The sequence below is a fragment of the Aquarana catesbeiana genome, linkage group LG03 (genome assembly GCF_042186555.1).
Source record: "Aquarana catesbeiana isolate 2022-GZ linkage group LG03, ASM4218655v1, whole genome shotgun sequence".
Classification (NCBI taxonomy): Eukaryota; Metazoa; Chordata; class Amphibia; order Anura; family Ranidae; genus Aquarana; species Aquarana catesbeiana.
The window spans coordinates 456,692,062-456,711,015 of record NC_133326.1 but is presented as its reverse complement, the minus strand read 5'-3'; the positions used below and the strand labels follow the sequence as shown (position 1 = coordinate 456,711,015).

The window sequence follows — 18,954 nt, the reverse complement described above, 5'->3', positions numbered from 1 at the left end:
AATAAATCAACTCTGTCGTAACAGATGCTAGTTGTGATTTGCATATGCGATTGTCCCATATGTGTACAAGTTCACATCTTCTTCCTGTTAGCTCTTTACAATTTAGCTCATTATGAATGAAGAGGAGAGAGAGCCCTTGGAGAGTGCCTTTGTACCTGAAATCTATTTAATATAGCAATATGATTATTGAACAGGACTGATAATCAATGAATTACTAGGTATGCAGATTCTACATATAGCCTGAGCTGGTTAGCCCTCTGAGAGCTCTTCCCCAGGTCTTCTAATAAAAAGAATATTTAATTTGACAGCCAGCTCCAACACCCCAAAAATACAGAACTGTTTACTCCAAGCATGGAGATTAAAGTATAAAGGCAAAATATATATATATTTTTAGCTTTGGATAGAGTATGGAAGACACTTTGTCAAGAATTTACTGCAGCAGGGAAAATCCCCCCCCCCCACACACACTTTTCCTAATGACATTTATCATCCATACAGAAAGTGAGGGGAAATTCAAAAAACATAATTAGACAGATTAGAAGTAAAAATAATTGGTGGGGTCTTCGCTTAGGATCTGCTACAAATTCTAAGGCTTAACTTTTTAATTGCTTAACATCAACATATATTGCTAAAATGTGTGCAAATATAAAGATGTCCACATTTACATTTCAATTTTTTATAGAATTTTAAATGTAAAAGATGGATTGTAATAATCTAAAACATAGAAAAGGACAATGTTTTATAGATAAAAGACATTTATATGCACAATTGTATTATTCTTAGTAGTGGGGGAAAATGGCTATTTTACATCTAATGAAGATTGTTAGTAGATATTGAACTTCCTCATTTCCTGCTCCAACAGAGCGTGTAACTGAAGTGAACACAGATATCTTCGTCACCAGCTTTGGACCAGTTTCCGATCATGATATGGTAAGATTCAAGTTTTTTATGCTACGTTCTGTGTTCATGGAATATCGCTTCAAGGTCTCTGCACAAAGGGAATAAAAAGATGAATCATATTTGCATATGGTAATAAACTTGTAAAAGACTAATTTTACCTGTCAAGCATCTGTGCATTATATTCCTCATATTCCCTTTTTTCATATGTCATGGTTGACCTACATATAAAATGTGCTAAAATTGCTCATTACGTTGAATGTATAAGTATGTAAGTTGAATATTTAAGTATAAACCAGCTACCAGATGGTCTTTAAAATTTTTAAAAAATAACAACTTCGAGATTATTTATAATAATTGTGTAAATAATATGCATATATTGCATAACGCATATAAAATCTAACTACATCTTGACTTCTTGCCATTCATAGTCAATCTTGCTATGGTTAATGTGTACATTATAGGGTTTTGTTGCTAAACTGTTTTGCAGAAAATGCTAGTTACCTGGTTGCCATACTGTCCTTCCCAGGTCTAAGGTCTAATCTTGATTGCTGACATATTTACCACTGGCGGGTAACTCTCCTGATCCGGCAATTAGCTTCCCTACACAAATTCACACAGAAAAACTCTCTTTTGAGTCAATTCAATGTTCTTATTTTAACTGAAACCCTGATGAAGGGATATATTTTTCTGACCCAACATGTTGGATGTCTTTTAGCAAAAACTAATACAAATGTTTTGATTCTTTTATAGTTTGGTCTAGCGCTCCTTTCATTGTATGATTTTTTTTCTGATAACCCACTGGAGTACCCACTGTAGGGTAGTCTTGTCTGTTGTGAGAAGCCTAACCTAAGCCAGTAAGCTTTCTGATTGTTTTTGTCTCCTCACTACTTTGCATGAACTCACATCAATGTCCCAGTGCCTATTGGTTGCATTGCTTTGTTCTTTTTTGGTATGCAGCATGTCACTGCAGTAAAATAGCATGCGCCAAAGCACCACTTATCCCCCCCCCCCCCATTTCCATAGCTGCCATTAAACAATCCCCTTTATTAAAAAAAAAGTCAGGCAGATCTAAAGTGAGAGGCATACAGAGGTAGTGAAAGGTGGGGGTTGATTCTATAGAACAAAGAGGTGGTTGGACTGCACCATCTAGAGGCAGGGCGCATCTATCTTTTTTATCACTAAGTGATCGTACTACTGTATATAGCCAAAGCATGTGCAGGTGGTAGTTGCATGGCTGACAAAGCCTTCCTCTTCATCCTTCTTCCAGACACTGAGCAGTCAGTTGTCTGCAAGTGCTGCTAATGTGTCATCTTCCTTCCCTCCTTCCTCCTCCGCCTCTTCTGCTAATCATGCCACAGTTCCACAAACTAGCTATGATGAGTCTGTGGAATAATTTGACCAAACAATCACTGCTTGCTGCAGGAAGATGACCTGGTTACACTACTGATACCACAAACTACAGTACACTTTTAGGTGTCATCCAGCCCACAAAAAATGCATTAGCTGTCACTATTACCATCTCCTGCAATATTTTTCAAAGTTTGTGGCCTATTCCATTACAACCTAATATTTCTGCAGCTTAGCCTCAGCTGCACATTTTTTTGCAGTGTAACATTCACCTATCCTGCAGTGCTGGTTTCCTACTTTGGCACATTGCTGCTGGTATTTCCACCAGGAGCACTAGCACCACAGCTAATTAGGAAACATCTCTCTTGGCATGTCATGGCCAATTAAGAGACAACGCTCTGAATTTGCAACACCTTTTAATGCAAAGTGACTTGTGGCTTAGTGTTCAAGCAACAAACCACAACACTACTGCAAAGCAGCTTCCTGTTACAGTACTTACCTATAACTCTGTACCTTCATTGTTCTCCATGCCTGCCTCCAGTCTCTGGGTACTAATGAATCCATTGCACACAGTGACTTCAAGTGTGTTTTCAGTCCATGTCTGGTCTATGTGTCATCTAGCAACTCTAGTGTGCCCACTGACTCCAAGTGTGCTCTCAGTCTACATGTCATTTAGGGCCTCCAGTGTGGCCTGTGACTCCAAGTGTGCCCCATGTGCACCCCCGTGTCTCCAAATGTGCTCCCATGCACCTCTGTGAAACTTGTGTTTCAATGCACCTGTGTCTTCATGCAAACAACTAAACTTTTCTCAAGCACTCAATGCCAAGGAAGCCATCATTTCCAGGTGGTCTGACATCTATATGCCATTTTGACTCATCTGGATCAACTATGGATGGCTTTCATACAACTGCCAAACCTTTGGCTCCAACACAGCTGTTAGTTAAAGCTGTAATCTCCATGCTTAACATGTTGCCTCCTCTGCACTTCTTTGGAGATCCCTAGAGTAACCCCAGATCATAAATCAGTGTGTTATTCACTTTAAGTTACAGCCAATAATGTGGCCTAGGTAATTTCCCTACCCTCTGGGGAAGCCTTGACCTGGGCATCCCCATTCTAGGAAAAAAATACAACCCAGAGAACAACGACATTGTGCCCTTCTGCCTTTCTTATGAAGAATCTTTGATGAGCTGTCTGGAGCATCCTCCTACACTTCAAACATACACGTGAAGAGCAACACTCAACTATCTGGACTGTCAGGACTGGATAACCAGTGCTCAGGCTGGAGGAACATCACAACCCACAAGTCTGTCCAAAAAGAAGAAGCCAGTTACTCGGTATCATCCAAAAATGTGAATACTTTGCAGGTAACATAATAAAATCCAAATGAAGGGTAGCCTGCTCTTCCATTGGAATTTATTATGTAGCCAATAAAGTATTCTTCTTGTTGGACCTCCTACGCTTCTGCCAAAGTGTCACGTACCTGGTCCTGAAGCCAAAATGCTGAGAGGGCTCTCCTTGTGGCTGAGTGCTTGGTGTCCCTGAAGGTTGAAACAGGAATCACTAAGCCCAAAGAAGCAGGGATTGCCGACTGTGGCACAGGTGGAAGATGCTGGTGTAGAAAACTCCTGCAGGTGGATACCAGATAAGATGAGTAGCAGGACCCAGGAGAACTGGGGGTTGTGCAGACTGTACACAGTAGGAAGCAGGTTGCAGCAGGTGAGTGCAGTAGGCTGGTCACAGCAGGTAAGTACCACAGACTGGAACCACAGATAAGTACTGCAGGCAGGTGCAGCAGAAGGGCACCTCGGGTGGATCACAGCAGGCAGGGCAAGACAGGAGGCGTAGTCAGAAATTGTAGCAAAAGGTCAGAGAGCCGGTGGTCAGTAGACAGGAGATCAGAGACGTGGTCAGACAAGCCAGGGTCATACACAGTGCAAGAGACAGGAGTAGATCCATAGACAAGCTGGGGTCAAAAGCCAGGAGAGAGACACAAGGTATACAAGAGCAAGGCAGGTCAGTAATTGGGTAATTCACAAGCAATAGCACACAGGGTAACAGGAAGCAGGAAGATGGAGACGAGTCAGCATCAGGCAGTCTAGTAAAGGCCTGAGGTTGCCAGAATCTAGCACAGGTGGTGTGCACCAGCATGCACAAGCATGCACCATAGCGTACCTGCATGCGCCCATTTGTTCCCATTACATATATGTGCATTTCTGCTCAAACAGGTGCAGCCATGTTGGATATTGGCTAACATGCCAGGTCTCTGGGCAAGTTTCCTCCGGTTTGTTCCCTGACACAAGGTTTGCTTCTATTAAGACAGTATACAATTCAGTTCCAAACTCTTGTGGCAGAACTTGCTTGGGATAATGAAGTTCTCACTGCTAGCTTCTGGAAATGTGTGCCCAAGTGAATTAAAGACAAACTGGCTGGAGGCAGGATCCCTACTACTTTTTTATAGCTATACAAATATACAGTGGGGACGGAAAGTATTCAGACCCCCTTAAATTTTTCACTCTTTGTTATATTGCAGCCATTTGCTAAAATCATTTAAGTTCATTTTTTCCCTCATTAATGTAGACACAGCACCCCATATTGACAGAAAACACAGAATTGTTGACATTTTTGCAGATTTATTAAAAAAGAAAAACTGAAATATCACATGGTCCTAAGTATTCAGACCCTTTGCTGTGACACTCATATATTTAACTCAGGTGCTGTCCATTTTTTCTGATCATCCTTGAGATGGTTCCACACCTTCATTTGAGTCCAGCGGTGTTTGATTATACTGATTGGACTTGATTAGGAAAGCCACACACCTGTCTATATAAGACCTTACAGCTCACAGTGCATGTCAGAGCAAATGAGAATCATGAGGTCAAACGAACTGCCTGAAGAGCTCAGAGACAGAATTGTGGCAAGGCACAGATCTGGCCAAGGTTACAAAAAAATTTCTGCTGCACTTAAGGTTCCTAAGAGCACAGTGGCCTCCATAATCCTTAAATGGAAGATTTTTGGGAGGACAAGAACCCTTCCTAGAGCTGACCGTCTGGCCAAACTGAGCTATTGGGGGAGAAGAGCCTTGGTGAGAGAGGTGAAGAAGAACCCAAAGATCACTGTGGCTGAGCTCCAGAGATGCAGTTGGGAGATGGGAGAAAGTTGTAGAAAATCAACCATCACTGCAGCCCTCCACCAGTTGGGGCTTTATGGCAGAGTGGCCCGATGGAAGCCTCTCCTCAGTGCAAGACACATGAAAGCCTACATGGAGTTTGCTAAAAAAACACCTGAAGGACTCCAAGATGGTGAGAAATAAGATTCTTTGGTCTGATGAGACCAAGCTAGAACTTTTTGGCCTTTATTCTAATCGGTATGTGTGGAGAAAACCAGGCACTGCTCATCACCTGTCCAATACAGTCCCAACAGTGAAGCATGGTGGTGGCAGCATCATGCTGTGGGGGTGTTTTTCAGCTGCTGGGACAGGACGACTGGTTGCAATCAAGGGAAAGATGAATACGGCCAAGTGCAGGGATATCCTGGATGAAAACCTTCTCCAGAGCTCTCAGGACCTCAGACTGGGCCAAAGATTTACCTTCCAACAAGACAATGAACCTAAGCACACAGCTAAAATAACCAAGGAGGGGCTTCACAACAACTCTGTGACTGTTCTTGAATGGCCCAGCCAGAGCCCTGACTTAAACTCAATTGAGCATCTCTGGAGAGACCTAAAAATGGCTGTCCACCCTCATTTACCATCCAACCTGACAGAACTGGAGAGGATCTGCAAGGAGGAATGGCAGAGGATCCCCGAATCCAGGTGTGAAAAACTTGTTGCATCTTTCCCAAAAAGACTCATGGCTGTATTAGATCAAAAGGGTGCTTCTACTAAATACTGAGCAAAGGGTCTGAATACTTAGGCCCATGTGATATTTCAGTTTTTCTTTTTTAATAAATCTGCAAAAATGTCAACAATTCTGTGTTTTTCTGTCAATATGGGGTGCTGTGTGTACATTAATGAGGAAAAAAAATGAACTTAAATGATTTAAGCAAATGGCTGCAATATAACAAAGAGTGAAAAATTTAAGGCAGTCTGAATACTTTCTGTCCCCACTGTATATTCACTTCAAAGAGCACTTTCAAGAGTAGTCTCATCTGCAATAGAGCTTTTCTCCTACTCTGGCACCTACTTTCAGTGCACCTCTGCCCTCTGCTTCACCTTCATGATAGGAATCTAGGCAACCTGGCCATTAAACACTATCCTACAAAGAAAAGTAATAACATCAGTTCCAAGGCCTTTGTATTTATTGTGGACAAAAAGGGTACTATATTAAACAATGTCCAGAGTGGCCAGAAAACTCAAACATCTAATATGCCTGGGAGGTGGGCATGCTGGTCCACTTTCAATGTCCCACAATTCCAGTGCAGAAGTATCTCAACAAGTCAAGTGTCACCTTGGAAGTGTCCATTAATTTGAGGGAAGCTGGCAATTCCATTTCTGTTTCCTAGTTAAGTTTGCCAGCTCCCCCAATCCTTTGCAGTAGATTGCACTATCCTTTCCTGTGGCCCTATCTGCTTTTGTACCATACCTGTTAAATGTCTGTTGGCATGTTTCAGTCAGCATAAGGACATCTCCTCCTTCATTCTACCAAAACCACTTCTACACTTATCTTGAGCCTCCCCTGGCTCCAATTACATTCTCATGTGCTGGTTGGGTCCTTCTCTGTTACTCACCTGGTGGCCCTTTTTTAATTCCTGACCAAGGTAATGCAAGCCAAGTTTCTTTTAGCTGTCTCCAAGGTTTCCTCCTCCTTTCTGGCTCCCTAAGTGGATTACCAAAATGTCTTCAACAAAGTGTAATGCTGATCAGTAAACAGCGCTTAGTCTCTACAACTGTGCACTCAAACTAATACCAGGATGCTTGTAGTGGGTGCCGGGAATGGGTCTCTGTCATGCAGAGACAGACAGTTTGTGAGTAGGTAATTAGCCGGAACAGCCCTGGGCTAACTGCATAGCCAGGAGCTACACTTAGAGGGTTTGCACTGACCAGGCTCACACCTAAGTGAAAGGTTTGAATCTGTTCAGAGGCAGACAGAAGTCCTTAGTGGACAAAAATTGACAGCAGGCTGAGTATAATGTAATGTGTTGATGTGATGCTGAAACCCCCTGTGAAGAAACCCTGATGTTGTTGATTAATAAAAGTGGGCAGGTAGCCCTAGAATGTAAGCTGAAATATGAACCACTGGGCTTTAATATAGGGCAGCAAGTTTAAAAGCTTGCATAAACTGTTAAAAGTAATATTTATTCCCAGTCACTTAAAAATCAATAAAACATGGTATGATGTACATGGTACAAGAATCATCTACCACAAGGGTGAAAACATTGCAGCTTCCTTATTTCTCACCCCACTAATAATTTACCTTTATACAATAGCACAAATCCAACAGTTAAAATTCACATCATATTCTTCTGTTTAGGTCTAATCCTGGTGGCCCTCCAAAGCCAAAAGTAGGGGACTGCTACTTATGATACACATAATAATTAAATGTATTCAAATATAAGTGATAGCGTCATCCCATACACATTCAACTTAAACATTATACAGAGATTGAAAAAAAAAGGAAAGGCCAAAGGACCAAATGTCTCCAGTGGCATTTTAGAATACCTACCCAAGCTATATAACCCAACCTTTTCATGAGCTGCAAGACAAACACAACCACTAGATGTCATTCTCCTAAAATAAGTGTAGCAGAGCTTTTTCTTTTACTTTAAACCCCATAGCAACTGCTAACTATTTTCTTTCGGGCTTACCGTTACCATCTTCACAGTGTTTATCCTAGGGGTATTTATCACTCGCTCATATGAAACACTGGCTTCAAAACTTAGTCCTTTTTTCCAAGTTTTATTAAGTAATAACATAAGCAATAGTAAGGTACAGGGTGAAAAGGGATTCAGGTACCTTGGATCTTGCGGTTTGAGGTAATTTCTATATCCAGCGAATAGCACTTCCACAGCTGGATTCAGCAACCACCGGATAGGCCTCTCTCACCGACCTAGCAGCCGATGCGATGCTTGAACACGGTCTCTGCCACAGACCTTACAATCTTAAGTGAATTAATTGTGGTGATCTACACGGTCTCTGCCACAGACCTTTACAGTCCTGAATGAACTGACTGCTGTGTTTGATCCAGGATGAGTCTCCGACTGAGTTCCCAGGCTCTTCTCAAGATACCAGCCTTGTGCTCGGTCCTCTCCCGAAGAGTCCTTCCCTGGTCACTGCAATCCCTTGCTTCTTCCCGCAGGCCAGACAGCAAAGTGACCATCATTCGGACCAATAGGCCACTAAGACTCTGATTCTTCCTTTAGTAGCTAGGCCTTAGGTCCGCTGACCTCAAGGCAGAACTCCAAGGGACCGTAGTCTCCCAGGCCAGGAGGGCCATGAGATAGGGAGCGCCAACCCCCTCCCAGGCTCGGGAGTCAGGAAGCGCAAACCAAGAAAAGATGGTGTCTGCTCCTTAAATACCCCTACCCAGAATGTCCGGCATGTGAACCACTCCCACCGAATAGCTTCTGAGTGAGAAGTAGTCAATATGTTCGACCAGACTGTATTTCCCACATCCACCAATGATGACAGCACCACCCATGGTTGGATGGAAATCTGCACAGTCCAGCCAAACTGATACAGAAACCATTAAATTTAGGCAATAATAAGTTGAGCCTAACTGTAGCTTCAACTAATTTAAATTTCAAAAGAATAGCGTCTGCTCTTCGGAGCAGGGCACTACATAAGCAATATTCTACATACTTCTAGATGAAAGAGTGTATATCTATTAAAAAAAAAAAATACAAAAAATAGCACAATTAGAAATTGTTCAAATTCCCAACTTGATCAACTTGATCATAAATAAAAGATGTCTCTAAAATATATTATTGAAACATCCAAAATCAAATTTCCAAATTTAGTGTCCCTTATAAAAAGGACCTTCTACGCTGCTTAGTGAGGCTAGGGCAGTGCCCCCAAAGTCACAGGGAGCTACAATAAAGCATAAACATATAATTAAACACTATTCTCTATATTAAGCCCTTTTCTCATTGGTAAAGTCAGAATATTCTTATAGATGAAATTCAGGTTTGGTTATTTTTACATAGTTACAATGGTCCAGCTTGAACCAATGTACCTATGCATATGCCATACTTGATGATCCCTCTGGTAGCTGGAAATATATAGTAGGCATGATCTCCACCATATCCAATCAGAGTCCTTTGTTTAAAGTACTTGCAGGACAGATGTCTATCTTTCTACATAAGGACCAGTTATTCAAACATGTAAAGTCTCTACAGCAGAAGGCAAAAGGAATGATTTCTTTACCTTCTTAAATACCCCTGCCAGTGCCAACACTAACTTGCAATAGACACACACAGCCCAGCTCGGGAGCGAGCCTGCAGGTGTGCCACCATAAGAAGCAGCTTCCTATAGTGGCACACCATTAATAAAAGGAATCAAGAGTGTTGGCTGGGAACCCCAGAAGAGAAAGTTCTGGGCTGCTCTGTGCAATACCATTGTACAGAACAGGTAAACATAACATGTTTGTTATTTTTTTTTAAAAATCCCTTACAACTGCTTTAAGCCATTTCCCATCTTTAGATTTTTAAATATCTTTTAGTAGTAGGTTAAAAAAAAATGGCAAAAATATAGTTACAAAATATAAGGCAATTTTTAGGTTTAAGCCGGGAACTTTTCCATACAAATACTTGTATATCTATTCATTTATTGCTCAGATTTATTCTCTGATTTCTTAATATTTCTGAAAAGCTGTGTAACATTGTATTTCTTTATTCTTCAACAAACAGGAATACACAATTGATGTATTTTTTCGACAAGGCTGGAGAGATGAAAGACTCAAATTCAAGGGCCCCATGACAGTCCTCCGTCTTAATAATTTAATGGCAAGCAAGATATGGACGCCAGATACGTTTTTTCACAATGGAAAAAAATCAGTGGCCCATAATATGACTATGCCAAACAAACTCTTACGGATAACAGAAGATGGGACTCTGCTTTATACAATGAGGTAAAAGTGTTTCCAAACCATATGCTGAAATGTATTTTGATGTATTACCTGCTTTAGAGAAGCTTTCAAATATTTTGTCACTGTATAAAAAACATAATTTTGTAACAAAAAAAGATTGCATAGATAGAATACATTAATACTAATAAGACATCAAAGAAATGTCAGAGGTAAGGCATGTTTCATTTCAACAGTCCATCTTCCACTGTATTCTATACAACATTTATTGTCTGTAAGTGATAACAAATAAGCATATTATTATTTTATCTATCTATCTATCTATCTATCTATCTATCTATCTATCTATCTATCTATCTATCTATCTATCTATCTATCTATCTATCTATCTATCTATCTATCTATCTATCTATCGCTAGAACTGCTGCAAAATCTGTCTGCCTTAGTCAATGTGTTGCAAGTAGAGAAGAATTTATGATTGTACATAATGGAGTATAGCTAAATTGATTTGTGCCCTGATTCTTAAAGGGAATCTGTATTTTCAATATTTTTTTAATATGCAGGGGAAAGAGATCTTATGAAATTATTTTATTAGTGTGTGTAATTTATACAGTAGGGATGGAAAGTATTCAGACCCCTTTAAATTTTTCACTCTTTGTTATATTGCAGCTGGTTTTCTCCACACATACTGCTTAGAATTAAGGCCAAAAAGTTCTATCTTGGTATCATCAGACCAGAGAATCTTATTTCTCACCATCTTGGAGTCCTTCAGGTGTTTTTTAGCAAACTCTATGTGGGCTTTCATGTGTCTTGCACTGAGGAGAGGCTTCCGTCGGGCCACTCTGTCATAAAGCCCCGACTGGTGGAGGGCTGCAGTGATGGTTGACCTTCTACAACTTTCTCCCATCTCCCGACTGCATCTCTGGAGCTCAGCCACAGTGATCTTTGGGTTCTCCTTTACCTCTCTCACCAAGGCTCTTCTCCCCCGAAAGCTCAGTTTGGCCAGACGGCCAGCTCTAGGAAGGGTTCTTGTCTTCCCAAACGTATTCCATTTAAGGATTATGGAGGCCACTGTGCTCTCAGGAACCTTAAGTGCAGCGGAAATTTTTTGTAACCTTGGCCAGATCTGTGCCTTGCCACAATTCTATCTCTGAGCTCTTCAGGCAGTTCCTTTGACCTCATGATTCTCATTTGCTCTGACATGCACTGTGAGCTGTAAGGTCTTATATAGACAGGTGTGTGGCTTTCCTAATCAAGTCCAATCAGTATAATCAAACACAGCTGGACTCAAATGAAGGTGTAGAACCATCTCAAGGATGATCAGAAGAAATGGACAGCACCTGAGTTAATGATATGAGTGTCACAGCAAAGGGTTTGAATACTTAGGATCATGTGATATTTCAGTTTTTCTTTTTTAATAAATCTGCAAAAATTTAAATAATTCAGTGTTTTCCTGTCAATATGGGGTGCTGTGTGTACATTAATGAGGAGAAAAATGAACTTAAATGATTTTAGCAAATGGCTGCAATATAACAAAGAGTGAAAAATTTAAGGGGGTCTGAATACTTTCCGTTCCCACTGTAAGAATAAACTTTGTTTCTATGCAAAGTTTGTAATTATATAACAAGAGACCTAACATATTTACTGTGAAGACACTTTTTCCTGCTGTAAGGTTTATCGATTTGTGTCCTGTTATGCAAAAATAATGAGGCTTATGCATAGTTTCACCTATAGCAGCTGCCATTCCCTCAGGGATAGTATGCCTACAGGTAGTTGGCTGCCCCCAGGACTTAGGGTACTGTGCTATATTTTCAGAACTGGGATTTACTCCAGGAACCCAGAAAGGAGAGTTCACGTACCGTGTCAGATGGTTTCAAGATGGTAACATTCAAGGTGGATGCTGTGTGTAGGAGTGGCCAGGACTGGTGACTGGTGGGTTATCAGTGGTCTGAGCTCACATCAGACCATCACAAAGTATTTTATCAAGGTAAGGAGGTCAGGGCAGACAGCAATCAGAAGAGTATCCATATCCAGGAGAGGGTCAGGGTTGGTGTCAGTCAGAAGAGTAATCTGTATCCAAGCAAGGCACAGTAACAGGGTATCCATATCCAGGAAAGCAGCAATCACAAGAGTAATCCATATTCAGACGAGGGTCAGTAAAAGAAGCAACCCAGAGTCAAGGCAAAGCAAGGCACAAGGTACAGGGGCCAGGCAGCAAATGTTATCACAAGCCCAGAGCCCGGGACTTGTGATATTCAATAAGGGCACCACAGTCCCACCAGACAAACAGAGCAGAGGAGGTGGAAAAGGAGTCGCTAATCTGTTGCTTAGAAATGGGGACCCCTCCTGCTGCCAGACAGTGAGAGTGGAGGGGCTTTGCACACACAATCCAGGAATGGAAATCAACAAAATGGCAAGCTGTGGAAAGACTGCAACAGGCACAGAAGAAACTTAAGAAATCATAGGAATCCACCTAGAGCTCCTAACACCTGTTAAGGAGCGCTGCGCAGTGTTGTGCCTTAAGGATCCTTTTATGTCACAGCATGTCTACAAAACATGGTCTGTCTCATTGGATATCAGACTGATGCTCATACAGATGTTTGGGTTGATATTGGCACAGTTAGGAGTCCGTGTGATCATGGCCCTGAACGCATCGGGTTACTAACCCCTTTTGGTTGGTACTGTATATACCCCAATTCGGTTCTCTGACTTCTGCTAATAATTTTATAGCATTTTGGGGATTGTCATGTGCAGCCTTAAATTGACAACTTTGTTTGGAGAGCAGAGTCATTTAGGTCAAGTGTCAAATTGTTTCACAATTACCATAATGATGATTTTGTGAATACCTAGTACTGTCAAATTTTTCCTTCAAGTATATCATGCTACTTCCAATCTTCTTGCCTGAATTTCAAAAAAATCTCAAATTCCAGTAAAACTAAAACTTCATTCTCACTGGTAGGAGCAGCAGAAGCAAAGAGCAGAGAAAATAACAGGAGGAACTTCATATTATAAATCTTAAAACTTAAGTTTTTTCTGCTTATATTTTGCTTCCCTGCCCCCCTTCATCAACATTATACTTCATATTCTAACCTCCCATTTTCATTAAATACCCTATTAGACCATCACAAGTCTCTGTGTTTCTATATGCTATGCAGGCAGATCATTGCTGGTGAGAGCTGCTGGCAAGGTGCAATACATACAGTATCTTACACAAGTAAGTACACCCTTCAGATTTTTGTACGTTTTTTTTTTATATCTTTTCATGTGACAACACTGAAGAAATTACACTTTGCTAAAATATAAAGTAGTGAGTGTACAGCTTATATAACAGTGTAAATTTACTGTCCCCTCAAAATAACTCAACACACAGCCATTAATGTCTAAACCACTGGTAATGTCCAAATTGGGCCCAAAGTATTAATATTTTGTGTGGTCACCATTATTTTCCAGCACTGCCTTAACTCTCTTGGGAATGGAGTTCACCAGAGCTTCACAGGTTGCCACTGGAGTCCTCTTCCACTCCTCCATGATGACATCACAGAGCTGGTGGATGTTAGAGACCTTGCACTCTTCCACCTTCCATTTGAAGATGCCCCACAGATGCTCAATAGGGTTTAGGTCTGGAGACATGCTTGGTCAGTCATCCCCCTTTACCCTCAGCTTCTTTAGCAAGGCAGTGGTCATTGTGGAGGTGTGTTTGGGTTTGTTATCATGTTGGAATACTGCCCTGTGGCCCAGTCTTCTAAGGGAGGGGATCATGCTCTGCTTTAGTATGTCACAGTACATGTTGGCATTTATGGTTCCTTCAATGAACTGTAGCTCCCCAGTGCTGGCAGCACTCATGCAGCCCCAGACCATGACACTCCCACCACTATGCTTGAGTGTAGGCAAGACACACTTGTCTTTGTACTCCTCACCTGATTGCGACCACACACGCTTGACAGCATCTGAACCAAATAAGTTTATCTTGGTCTTAGACCACAGGACATGGTTCCAGTAATCCATGTCCTTAGTCTGCTTGTCTTCAGCAAACTGTTTGTGGGCTTTCTTGTGCATCATCTTTAGAAGAGGCTTCTTTCTGGGACGACAGCCATGCAATTTGATGCAGCAATTCGATGCAGTGTGCGGTGTATGGTCTGAGCACTGACAGGCTGACCCCCCCCCACCCATTCAACCTCTGCAGCAATGCTGGCAGCACTCATACATCTATTTCCCAAAGACAACCTCTGGATATGACGCTGAGCACGTGCACTCAACTTCTTTGGTCGACTATGGCGAGACCTGTTCTGAGTGGGACCTGTCCTGTTAAACCACTGTATGGTCTTGGCCACTGTTCTGCAGCTCAGATTCAAGGTTTTGGCAATCTTATAGCCTAGGCCATCTTAACCTCCCTGGCGGTATGATTATGTCAGATTTTTGATGCTCAAAGTGGTACAATGTTTTGCATGGAAATTTGGCATTTTATATTGTAGGCCTGTAATTCTTAGGAATAACACATTTAAATCTGTCCAAACAAGAGTCTAGTAGACATCCCGGGTATGATAAAGTTTGAAACACTAAATCATAAATTATAATATAACAAATAACTATAAATAATTATAAAAAAATAATAATATAATAATAATAACATTTATTCAATAATGTAATCAAATCAAAAACACTAAAAATTGCTCAGTTGCAGAATTGTTGCTGTCGTTACTTTCAGTGTTTGATGACAAATTTCCCCACAAATCACTATTGTTCAATTCTGCAAGTGATTCTAATTTATTATCACTGTTTTCTAGCTGGTCTAAAACCCCTTTTGATGTAAAGGGACACTTTTTGGTTGCTATGGACATTCTCAAGTTTTCAGGCAGAAAGAAGAGTATATATAATATAAAACTGCATGCAGGGCACTGGACAAAGTACTAGGGACAAAAGGGATGTGAAATAATTTGATACAGTAATGCAATCTGTAAGATTACAGTGTACTGTATGTATTGTGTGTTTTCTTAACTTTATGAATTTGGCGCCGTGCTCCGTCCCCATGCGTCACGACGCTCGCAGGGAACGGAGCCCAGCACTGTGATGAATAGAGCGGAGGACACAACTTGCACACACAGCGGGGGAGATATTGCAGGATCCTGGGGACAAGGTAAGTAACTTTGCCTGGATCTTGCAATGCGATCCTGAGTGTGGCTCAGGGTTACCACTTTTGGTACTGAAAATTCACCCCGAGCCACACTCGGGAATACCGCCAAGGAGGTTAATATAGAGCAACAATTCTGTTTTTGGGCCCAATTTGGACATTTTCACTTAGGGGTGTACATTTTTTTGTTGCCAGTGGTTTAGACATTAATGGCTGTGTGTTGAGTTATTTTGAGGGGACAGCAAATTGACACTGTTATAAAAGCTGTACACTCACTACTTTATATTGTAGCAAAGTGTAATTTCTTCAATGTCACATGAAAATATATAATAAAATATTTACAAAATTGTGAGGGGTGTACTGACTTTTGTGAGATACTGTAGCTTTGTGAAAACATCACAGCACCTGCCTCAGTACTCCTCCCAAGGAGCGAGCTTGCTCTTGGGAGGAGTTAGGTAAACTTAAATTAAAAATTAAAATTGATGATTGCATATCAGTCTAGAAGAGTAGGTATTCATGGGCAGACTGCATTTACATGAAGGTTGCTTTAGGTAATGCTCACAAGTGACGATGTGATGCTGAGCCTTCAAGGGGAAGGACAGGGCCGTCAGACTTGGAATGAAAGGATGAGATGATGTTGGATGCCTTTCAGCCAGAAAATTAGTCTGACTCTCTCTGATTTGCTGCAGCTTCTAATGTACACTGTGAGAAGCTCATAGTGTGCAGTTAAATCAGAGTAAGCAATTTCATACAGGAGGGGAGCCTGTGTAACTGTGCATGACTGTACCAAGGCTGGAGTTCAGCTTTAAAGTGTAACTAATGGTAAGCCTTTTTTTAGTTTTGGATAGAGTAAAGGAGGGTTATAATCCCCATCTGTTTTTTTTGTAATCTGTATCCCATTGTGGAGATTTCCTATCACTTTCTGTCCATATCCAATACATGAAGTGAGAAGAAATCCCACCAAGATTAGGGAATCTCAGTGTGTCACTAGGACAGTCAGAACTAGTATCCCTATAGGAAGACTTCCCTCTATAAGTGTTCTGATGGCAACCCAAAATTCTGGATTTTCTTTTACTTGCGTTGACAACGGAAAACAGAACAAATAGAGAGGGTGAATCATCTTAAGAGGGACACAGACAGCAATGAAAACTTAGTAATACTTTAATATCAGAGCTGCAATGGCAAGCATCATCTGGCCTGCAGTCTGTGATGCTGTTACCCTCCAGCCAAAAGGTAAGCTTACATTTTCCGAAGAGATGCACTTGCTGCATTTGCTTGCAACCTGTTTTTCTACTGGAATAGAAGAGTTCATGCAATTAACATATAAACTGTCAATTGTGGCTAGATGATCTATGAGGAGTCCCAGTTATAATTATGCCAATAACATCATGCTGCAATATATCACTAAAATATTTCCCATGATTACAAACATGCAATACATTAATGGATACTGTGGTAGGGATCCCAGTTGGTTGTTAGTTTGCTGGCAGCAATTAACCCATTGAGCTGAAGCTATTAATCAAGATTTTCTGGAAAGCTGTCTTTGCCTAAAGGGTTTGGCAGTCTACATTATAGCATGTTTTAATAAGCAGGTATATTTGACCTTGAAAATAACATAAAACAAGTCCTTCTTGGCAGCCATATTTTAAAGGACATGTTATATGACTTATGTTTCTGTTTTTAATAGAAGTAATTTGCATGATTAAAATAATCAGAGAATAGGGTTTTTGGCTTATTTAGTAATCAACAAGACCTAGACACTCAACTACGGATTGCCATGTGAACAACTGGCCTTTTTTCTTAAGCAAAGTCGTGTGTAATCAAGATCAGCCCTGATTGAAGTCTTAGCTAGGTTCCTACATTTTTCTTCATAGGCTTTGTATTTAAAAAAGCAATACATAATATTTGTTTTGGTGGAAACAAAAAATTGCTAGATGGATCCATAAGATTCATAATGGTTAAATGGTAGTTTAATCCTACAGCAGAAACCGGGAACTAGCTACAACCACAAACCTAATTCTCAAAGAATACTTGGACAATGCAAATTTGATGTAGTAGTGGACAGCACAAATCTGCATATATGCTTTGATGGAAATAAGCGTATAACATGAAAACTGATTTTTACTTTTAGCCCAGGTAAAAATATATTGATTTGGTATCATCCTATTGTAATCCTCCATACAATAAAACCAAGACTAAGATAAAAGGGCAATTAGCAGCCTGACAGTGAGAGTGAGGTTCAGTAGGAGCCAATAAATTGTACGGAATGCACATGTGAGGGCAAGGAACATTCTAATAGGGGGAGAGAAGAGAGTGAGTTGAGGGATGAGCTAATCAGCTTGCTGCTGTTTCTTTACTGCCCAGTCATAGCCTGGGAACAAGGAGGTGAGCTCATTAAATTCATTAACTACAGGTCACCTGCTAGGTTCCACTGTCTGATAAAGCTGTGTAAATCTCAGGGGTGGATTGAAATACAAATTATTTAACCTGCAACTTCCTATGTGTGCCTTTGAACTGTCTATTTTACTTGGAATTCTGCTATGGATTTCTAAGTTCAATTCCCTGCATCAGGTGGAGAAAAGCACATCCAAATAGGTTCAGATGTATTGTGGTATTTACATTTTTTTACTTCAAGAATATGCAACAGTGTTAAGAAAGATGAAATTGGTGTTGGAAATAGGAGGCCCTAATACTACTACTTAGAAATGTGAGCTAGTGTTTCAAATAAATATTTATCTAATGAAAATCTCTTTTAACTCTAGGTGTAAGTGTGTTAGTTTGTCTATGAATGCATTAAAAAAATAATCATCAGTTTTAATTTAATACTCATAATTTTTTAGACTGACTGTGCGAGCAGAATGTCCAATGCATTTAGAAGATTTCCCAATGGATGCTCATGCCTGCCCCCTAAAGTTTGGAAGCTGTAAGTATTTTTGTCAGATAGTAAATGCCTAAGTACATCATCAGTGATGACTGAATCAGGAGAATCGCATATTTATAAGCTTTGTGGTTGTCCTGAAAATCTGCACTCAGATTTGTCTGCTGTGGAAAGAATCACATGACTCAGGTAGCCAACCAACTATGATTTAAATTGTTGAATCCCTGAAGACTGAATTTGCATACCTATAGTAAAATAAATAAAAATCTTTATTATCAATGATACTTTATTTTAATATCACATTAAAAAAAAAGTTAAAATTAGTAGCAAATAGCCACAAATTTCTCTTATCTGCAAATCAGCAGGACCCAACAGAGCAGTTTGATCATCACTGCACGAGTGGTGCAATTCTCTGAATGTAATTTACTAAAGGATGACTCTTCTACAAGGTCACTTTTGTGTGCTTAAAGCCCAACTCTGGGCACAAAAGCCTTACTAGGGTTAAACCTTGCTTTGCATCAAAAGCAACTACCCATCATGCATGCTTTCCTTCAACATCATATTCCTTTTACATCATTGTGGCTCTACTTCCGGGCCTCCTAGATTTAAGCACCACCGATCTCATAAATCCTAGTGCTGGGGTTGTGCCTCTGTCTTCTTCTCCTCTTTGCCATTCACAAAAT

General features: G+C 40.6%; 1 protein-coding gene across 2 annotated transcripts in view; it reads left to right on the top strand.

Moving 5' to 3' along the window:
- Window positions 1–18,954, top strand: part of GABRA1 (gamma-aminobutyric acid type A receptor subunit alpha1) — a 415,182-nt gene that overhangs the window by 208,567 nt on the left and 187,661 nt on the right. For both annotated transcript variants that reach the window (XM_073620840.1, XM_073620839.1), the window contains exons 4-6: window positions 863–930; window positions 10,090–10,310; window positions 18,234–18,316. In XM_073620840.1, coding sequence (XP_073476941.1) covers window positions 863–930; window positions 10,090–10,310; window positions 18,234–18,316 — 372 coding nt within the window. The remainder of the gene's footprint in view (window positions 1–862; window positions 931–10,089; window positions 10,311–18,233; window positions 18,317–18,954) is intronic.